Raw genomic sequence first — 9,254 nt, forward strand, 5'->3', positions numbered from 1 at the left:
GTGGACACCTGGCTGACTGAGCATCATGGGAATTGTAATTTCCAGCTAACACCTACTGTTAACTGCACTTCCCATGATGCTCTTTTCCACCAACCGCTGCTGTGTCCCTTTTTCCTTTTCTGCATCCCCGCTTCTTAAATTGCGTGTTCTTAGTAGGGCTACAACTAACCATTATTTTCATAATCGATTAGCTGGCCGATTATTTTTTCGATTAATCGGATAAAAAAATAAATGTAAATTTTTCATTTATTTTAAATAAACATACAGGATGTTGAAAACGAACGGCAGAATAAAAAAACTTTGATAGGGTTGCAAACGATTTTCATTATCGATTATTATCGATTTTATCGATTAGTTGTTTCAGCCCTAGTTCTTAGTCTTAGCTTCTTCTGTATTCTGTGTTCTTTCTTGGTCCAATCTCACGAAGAAATAGAGCTGCAGAAACACTTCTCTTTCTCCGTTTGCATTATTCTGCATTAAGGGTATGCGCAGTGGCTCCCCCGTTTGGGAAAGAGCTCATGGAGGTTAAGAATGCGGACCAATAAACAAGAACTGGAGCTGCCGAAAAGGAGACAGGGACATGAAAGTGGTTGGAGAAAGGGAGAGTGTGTGAGAGAGCATGAGTGAGAGCATGCGGGTGCAAAAACCAAAAAAATGCAAATTAATATTCAGAGCACTCTACTTCGTTTTTGTTTGTTTCGTTGGGGGCCGGACTTGTTTTTGGACATTCGTACGTATTAAACAAATTGGCAAGTTTTGTTAAACTTTTAATTTGTATGAATCTGAATACACACGTCCAGTTGGTATTCCCCTGCAGCCATTGTAATAACACCACTGACACACAGAATACACACATAACGCACATAAGCATTTTGTAAACCTGCCTTTCCACATGTTGTGTTCAGACATAATCCTTATCACGCGACTGAGAGCTCTTATTAATAAACTCATGGCCTCAGTCCCTTTGGCCCATACCTAGCCGGTTGACTTCCACAGCAAAGAGCACAGAGGCTATCCAATGTTTGCATGATAATCCAGTGGGATTAGGAGAAATCCTACATAGCTATAGTGTTATCACTGTATAAAATATTTCTCCCCTACAAAACAACTAATGGGAAATCGATTGCATTGTCAAAGCTGGATTAACAATTGCCTATATTTCCTTCTGCAGTCTTTTTTTTTCATAGAAAACGGTATAAGGGCTTTCACTCTGAAATCATATATGGTTTAGTAAATTTCTGCATTAAAGGTGTCTGCAAAAATAATGTTTAGCCATCTTCCATACAATTGGGCTTTGTGCAGCCATAATTAAATTCAAATGCATGCTCAGTGGGTATAATCTATATAAAAAGAGAAATGTCTGATAAATATAAATGAGTTTAAAATATAAAATACACAGTTTGTACAAAAAAATACAAATATTTAATAAATAAAAGTATAATAGTATAAATATTTGTTACAGGACACATCATTTAAAAACAGGACAACAAGCAGAACACTATATACAAAATATGTACGTAATATTATTGGTACACATTTTAAAATGCAATAATTTAATGAAGTCATATCAGTTCTTTTTTTTGCTTATTAGCTTGAGTGAATAGAAATTTAAACATGGGATTGTTCTCTTCTCCATGTATCCCTGGCATCTGTATAATCTTCATTTATAATCTGCCAAAAAAGAAGAAAAAATCAAACATTAGAAACAGGCAGTAATTTCAATTTCTTCTATCACTTTCTCTTAACATTCAAACCTGAAGACCTATTGAGATACATGAATACCTGCTGAACTAGAACTCTTATAACACCTTTGCAGGCAAAAATACTGTAGGGGGCTTGTGGGAATTGCGGTCCCATAACAACTGGAGGTATATACAGTATTTTAGCCTATCTTACAATAATATGGACAGGAATAAGCTCTGGAGTAAAATTGATCAGCTTTCTTACTGCTTAATAATCTCCACTTAAAGTTGGTGACAAATAATATAAAGTAATCCAACATCAGTTTACTTGAGAACAATATATACCTTATTCCTAAAAAAACAGGCATTTTGGGGAGACTGGGGACCTGGTTTTCACTGTGGCCCTAACACTTTTGGAGCACCAACTCACATTTTTTTCAAAGTATGAGAAATAGGAGTACCTTGCAAATAAAACATAATGCCAAAGGTGTCTGCAATGGGTTGTTCATTAATGAGAACACAATAGGCTTAAACATCTTGACCTATTTACTCCACGCTAAACAGTATGGTAACAATAAACACTAATAGTTACTACATATTTAAAATTTAACTTGGCATACATATTATTTAAAATGTATTCCTTTATTACTCAAATGCACACTTACCATTTGCTGAAAGTCTGTGGCGTAGTATTGCCTTGCATACTGATCCAATGTTGCACTGTTTGCTGAATAATGTTGGTGCTGGGGGGCAGATTCTAATTCTGAGAGTTGAGGCATCTGGTAGGAGAGCTGTTGGCCTGTCTGTACATGCTGCATCTCCTGTTGAACTGGAAAATGTCCAGTTTGAGCAAATTGATTTGCGGGTGATTGCTTGAAGCTTTCTCTTGTGGCTTCTGAACAAAATCTATGAGTTCTTTCCAAGCAGTGAATACTTTGAGGGCATCTCTTAGTTCCCTGAATGGCAGCCATCCTTCTTTGTTCCAAAACTTCTTCACTGAGGCCTAGCTGTGCAGACAGATGTGAGATATAGCGTATGGTCAGTTGAAGGGTTTCTATTTTGGTCAGATTCTTGTCTACAGGGGCTACTGAAGGAGGAAGGTATCTTCTTAGGTTCTGGAGAGCTTTGGATATGTTCCTCATTCTCAGTTTCTCTCTCTCACTTGCACTCTGTCTCTGGCTATGGGCCAGCTTTACCTTGCTCTTCTTGCTCTTTTTTTCTGAAACATATTTAGAGTCCATTCTTAATTCCTCAGTCCTGGTGCTGCATGCTGGTATATTGTCACAAACGTCCTTAGATGTTTTATAGGTCATGTATGGAGGAGAAAGGCCGCAGGAGTCAGTGGAAGATGCTGGAGAAAGACTGCTGTAGCCTTCAGAACTAGGGTAGCCACACTGATACAAAGTGACACAGTTTTGGTGAAGACTGCAGTCCTTGTGATGAAGTGGTACTGAAGACATTTCCATGTCTGTTATCTCTCTCACAGTGCTTGTTGAGTACTGAACAGAGCTGAGTGGCCTGAGCCTTTATCCAGATTCTAGAGGTGTGAATTGTCACCTTCACCAGCATCATCAACACATCAAAGCTTCATGGAGTAGAGCAAAACAAGGCAGGGGGTCCCTGGGAAGAAGATTCAGAAGGGGACAGAAGTGAGCAATTTCACCCCTACAGGAATGAAATGTGATTTAGTCTGTCTGGGTATATTGAAATATTCTCTGTTAGGTTGAAGAATTTCTCTGGGAAAAGTTAGAAATGTTCCTCCCACCAAAAATTAGCTGCTTGATGGAAAAGGCACCTTTATGTTGTTGTTTAATCTTCTTCTAATACAGACATGTTAGAAGTAACCCGTCTGGTGTGGCTTATACCAGATCTAATGATTGTAAAGCCATTTCTTGCACCACGTTCTATATAAGCATAGATAAACAATAGCTGCTAGGTTAAAATCTCATCTCTGTTGTTGAACTAAAGCTAGTTTTATGACCAAGAAGAACTTTTAGTCTGGTATCTGCTGGAGGCTTCTAGTTTGGATCTTTCTTATAATTCAACCAATAAGTATTATATGGGACCATTAAACATACAACTGCCTGAATACAATCTCCATTCAGTTCAGCTCCATTTAGTACAGTGTGATACGGCAACGCAAAATGAAATATCAATGCATTTTACTATAAGAGCTTTGTTTACATCTTCAAATAAGGGAATTGCTTTGCCTTACCATAATGTACTTATTAATTCATATAATACCCTGATGTTACAAGCAATGCAGATTTTATTCTCTTTGCTTTTTTTTAAACTAACAAAAGTAGCGAATACATGAATTAAAGGGAAACGGATATTGTTTTAATATACTGAAGGAGTCAATGTTAAAGTTTTTTAGTGTACTGAAAGAAACATTCAAACCAGCTGCAAAATTGTAGTCATATATGTGTAGTGGTTTGTATTTAATGATTATATTTATGCCGTATCAGAAAACTTGATTACCTGTAGTATCATTCAGTTTGATTGCACTATATGCCCCAAAGCTTGTGAGCCAGAAAGACACACGGCTCAAACCGCCTTTTTAACCATTCTTGGTCATTTTCTCATTTGCAATATCACAATGCTTTACCTGTCCTTGTAGAGGCATAGAACTGAACCATGTTAGCCGTACAGAGAAAAAGCTAATTTGGTAAAGGTATCCATCTTTTTTTTAACCTATCTTTGTATCCTACAAATATGACTCTAAAGCATGCATTAAAAAAACAGTTTGATATTTTACCTCGATTTTAAGTATATAGAACATCAGAACAACATCATCAACAACAGTAATTAAGGCAATCCCTTAGCTGTGCTGCTTACTATTGGCCAAGACCCAACTCTTCATAGCATCAAAGGCAAACTACTTGATCACTGAATGTAGCACTGAATTAAAATACAGACCAGGAGCTGCAAGCACTAATCAGATCTGTCCCGGCCCACCCCCCACCTATATTTTCTGTAAATTGTGAATTTCACAGTTACAATGTAAGTTCTATGGGACAGATTATTGTATGCCCAGTGCCTCCCTATTAACCTCCCATAACCCATTTCTGCTGACTGCACTTATTTTAACTCTTTAACAGAAAGTGTGAGTATTGCCATTTTTAACAAATATCTATATAAATAAATAGGATACCAAAAACATTTGGATAATTGGTTACGTATTTAAAAGTGTAATTAGGTTAATATATATTTTTTAACAACCACAGATAGACCAATTCTTCTCAATAATGTGATTGACTAGCTGTGTTTTTAATAGAAAATATATTATGAAAGGCTACCACAATGTTGGCCCATGCAGACCTTTGTGCCATAGGGAGGTCTCAAAGCTTCTTGGTTCATAAATGGCTCCTTTGAACATGGTACTAATCATACCTGTTGTTACTGACTCCAGAATGTATAGGGAAGCTCCACATCTCTATCTTTATACCCATTTTAACTGTAACAATACTATATGCAATATGTAAGGGAAGTAACACGCTATGTTAACAAATGTCTAAGATACTGTGAAAGCTACTAACTGCGGATCTTTCTCTCAGTTATATTGCCTTGTATATGATAACAGCCTGAATAGAACTGCCGCCTAGTTGGCCTAGGCCAGTATCCACCATTACACTATATATATATATATATATATATATATATATATATATATATATATATATATACTATTATGTATAATAACGTAATCATTTAGTAATGTGCTTGCAGTTTTTATAATGCATTGGTAGGTAGAGGCACAAATCTGAACCAACTTTGGTACAGCCTCTTTGCTGGTACTCTGACATCATGTGTACATATATATATATATATAATTATTATATAGAGACTTATGTTTTGAATGTATTATTACAAAACATAAATAAAATCATAAATCCAAGTTTGCAAATCAATATTTCACCTACATGTTATTCTGTAATCAATTATTTTTTAATACATTTTTTTAAAATATATTACATAATATACATAAAACAAACTATCATGGCCTAATAAAATAGCATTCTGGAGTGCCGAGATGTTAAAATAGCTGTTCCCATAGAGGTGTAAAGGGGAGGAAAAAAAAGTGGTGGGGGGTATTATATACTAGATCTAGATTCTAGTGTAGTATATATAATCATTAGTTGAAGAGTCAGCCCTAAGAACGGTCCATTTATCATGTTAAGATGTAAAAGTATTTCTCTGAGCCGCAAGGTACATTAAGAATTGATTTTTACCAACCTTACTTGTCTCGTCAGCATGCACCTGACTCTATCTGGCAGCCTATTGTGCATATATTATGCATTTATATATAATTAATAATAATAATTAAAACAAAAAAGTATTCCTACAATGTTGTGTACAGGAGACTGGTTGAACTTTACTATTAAAGGGACAGCCAAACAATTTAAAAGATTAACACAAGCTATATACATGTTTTTAGATTCTAATGATCAATGTGAAGTTCTCCTAGGTGACAGTTCCTGTTTAAGTGGAAACAGTGTAGCACCGCTTGTAGACGCGCCGCTCCAAGGTCCTCTGATTATCAAGGCCATGTTGATATAACACATTGTGTTAATATGCTAATTGGCTACATCTACACTATGTACCCTTAGGGTACATTTACTTAACTTGGCTTGAAACAAACACTGAAGTTGGAAGTTGTTTGTCCTGTAGTCTACCAGGCCACAAAGCTTCAGAACAGAGAAAAAAAATAAAACATGAGTTATTATCGATATCTGCACCTTGTTCATGTATATCACCAGTAAACGTGTGATATGATTTTTTTTAACTACGTATATACATGCCTGTCTGGGAAAGAACTCACAGGAGCGTCTCACTATTTCACAGCTGCTAAATGAGGCATTCACAGTGACCTGGGACTTTCCCACATGACATGGACCAAAAGGTGCACAATTTGCCCCCTTTGGTGACAAATTCTTCCACCCTTTGAATGCCATCAAACATTGCACAGCAGAGCGAAGCAATAACCGCCACTCAACAAATTTATTTCGGTACTCATAATATCATGAATCATATCAACATTTAGAGATTTTTTTCCCATAACCCCCCCCCACACACACACACAAAAACCCTCAAGATTAACCAATGATCTGCCAGAAGGTACTGTACACAGTTCAGGGCACCCATTGACGGAGATTAAGCTATCCTTTCTGCTGTAGTCTGGCACTTAAGGGGTTATTGCAATTGAGGGATTTATTGATTATTGTAGCAATAAAAAATACAATTGCTCCTGCTAAACATTTTTCCTTTAGTCTTATATTTTACTCTGATAACAAGAATTAGAAATGTGAATCGGAGCAAAATATAACTAATTTTACGCGACATCTCTGTGGCTGTGGCATAATGGAACTGAAAAAAGTCATGAATTATTTTCTTTTGAAAATTCGTTTTTCATTTTTTGATAATGCATAAAATGCATCAACAAGACATATTAAAGGTTCCTTTTCACATGGGTTCATTCTTATTTGCTGGGGAGTGACGTATCCATACAGACCAATATAAAATAGCTAAAATAATAATGAATAAGATTTATACACATCTTGGCAATCTTAAAAAAAAAAATATCCCATTTTCCCTCTAAGACCAGGGTTGCCTTTAAAATGTACACCCCCAGGGAGAGTACAAGATTTAAAATCCATCATAATCACACTAGGCTAATAACAGGATTTCAGGCAGACAGGAACCACTTATCACTGTCTCTGATGAATGGACTCCATGCAGGAGTGTTGAAACATCAAATACAAGATTACATGACATCACAGGTAGATGCTTGCATTTCAAACATTGCGAGTCTGCAAGTGACAGGAATTAAACTTATTAGCAGTCTATTTCACAAATAACTGTTGCTCATTAGTCTGTAAGTTGATTTCCAGGTCCTCCCATAGCTCCTGTATCACACAGTACCTATGTCTTTATGTATTGGCATCCTAGTGCAAATTAACACATGGGCTTGCATACCAAGAGCCTAGCCAAGCTAACCTCATATGTACATTAGAGAATGTCATATAATGGCATGTTCTTCTGTTACTAAACAATGTACTAAACAATATGTTATATACCTGGAAAAAAAATCTGAACAGTGTGAAATGATGTCCAATTGAGAAAATCAGGTAAAACAGATTTTGGGGTACAAGTTGACTCCAAGCTCATTAATGATGCGCAAGGTCTACCAGGAGTTGATAAGGCTTAAATTACTAACATACATTAGAAAGGACATCTGCAAGATTGGAAAATGTGATTACGTATAAAGCGCTGGTTAGGTCTCGCTTACGCTTCTGGTTTTAGTTTCTGTTTTGGGCACAAATTTATTTTTTTTGGAACAAATCTGTGACTTAATTGGAAAATATACAAAGAGAGGCTACAAATTTAAGAAGGGAATGTGGGAATTTCAGCATGAGAGGTGGTTTGCTAAATTGGATTTGATTTAGTCTAGAAAATAGAAGTCTAAGCGGGGAACTAATTGCAAAATACAGATACATCCAAGGCATTGGCACCCCCATGGACTAAGCAGATTAGAAGAGGCCACTTATTAATATTAGACGAACCGTGGCTCAATCTTAAGGAAAGAAGTGTGTTCTTTGCGGGATACGGGCTGTGAAGCTCTGCAATGCGCTACCTATGTGGAGGCTGTTATGAATAAACTAGATTGCTTTTGGGTGTGTAATGGTATTATGGGGTATACAAAGTAATTTAAAACCTTTCGATCCAGGGATTTTTCTACATGGAGTCATGAAAGATTTTCTCCTTTATGAGCAAAATTGGCATTTTTTTGATTTTTTTGTTGCCGACATTAGGAGCAATGTCATAAACTGTATTTTGGAAAGGTGGAACTTGGTGGATTTGCTGCTTTTGTCTTCCAGACGTATCATGTAACACTGTAGTTACATTTTAATGAACTGACATGGGGTATAGTGAAAATATTAAGACAATCATTCCCCAACCTGTAGAATAGACTGAGTAATTTATATATATATATATATATATATATATATATATATAAAGGCCCTCACAATATATTTATATATATATATATATATATATATATGTATATATATGGATGCAACCAATAGGTTTAATTCGAAATTTGTTTATAGTTAAATTAAGTCCTATGACTGCCCAGTCATCTGTTTGAATGGTGGCCAAATCAGGAAAACTATTGCTAGCTTTTGTCATCATGGGATTTTTGTCTGTTATTAGGCATATTATACGCAGGTTTGTGTTCCTTTGGTTAACTCATTATTTGGTGAGAGGGCCATGTACACTAGTCTGTGGGAAACCCTTACCCTAGATCAGGGCTGCACAACTCTGGTCTTCGAGGGCCGCAAACAGGACATGCTTTTTACATATCCAAGCTTAAGCACAAGCATCTCGATGACGAATTAATGAAACTACTTGTGTTTCAGGCAATGGATATGTAGAATTCCAGGGCTGTTTGTAGCCCTCGAGGACTGGAGTTGTGCTGCCCTAGATGGAAGGGGTTACGGTTGCCATACTGGCCATTTTTAACCATCCCCATCTACATGCATACCTCGAAACCTCTACCCCCAGTAAATT

The 9,254-nt window shown here is 36.4% G+C and overlaps 1 protein-coding gene across 1 annotated transcript; it reads right to left on the reverse strand.

The window, feature by feature from the left end:
* Window positions 1–2,542: 2,542 nt before the first annotated feature.
* On the reverse strand, window positions 2,543–3,148 carry MESP1 (mesoderm posterior bHLH transcription factor 1; the record flags this gene model as incomplete). The annotated part of the gene is made up of 1 exon (XM_053463771.1): window positions 2,543–3,148. A coding segment is annotated over exon 1 (606 nt), but the record flags the coding sequence as incomplete, so codon positions are not given.
* Between the last annotated feature and the right edge of the window lie 6,106 nt (window positions 3,149–9,254).

This window comes from Spea bombifrons, chromosome 4 (genome assembly GCF_027358695.1).
Source record: "Spea bombifrons isolate aSpeBom1 chromosome 4, aSpeBom1.2.pri, whole genome shotgun sequence".
NCBI lineage: Eukaryota > Metazoa > Chordata > Amphibia > Anura > Pelobatidae > Spea > Spea bombifrons.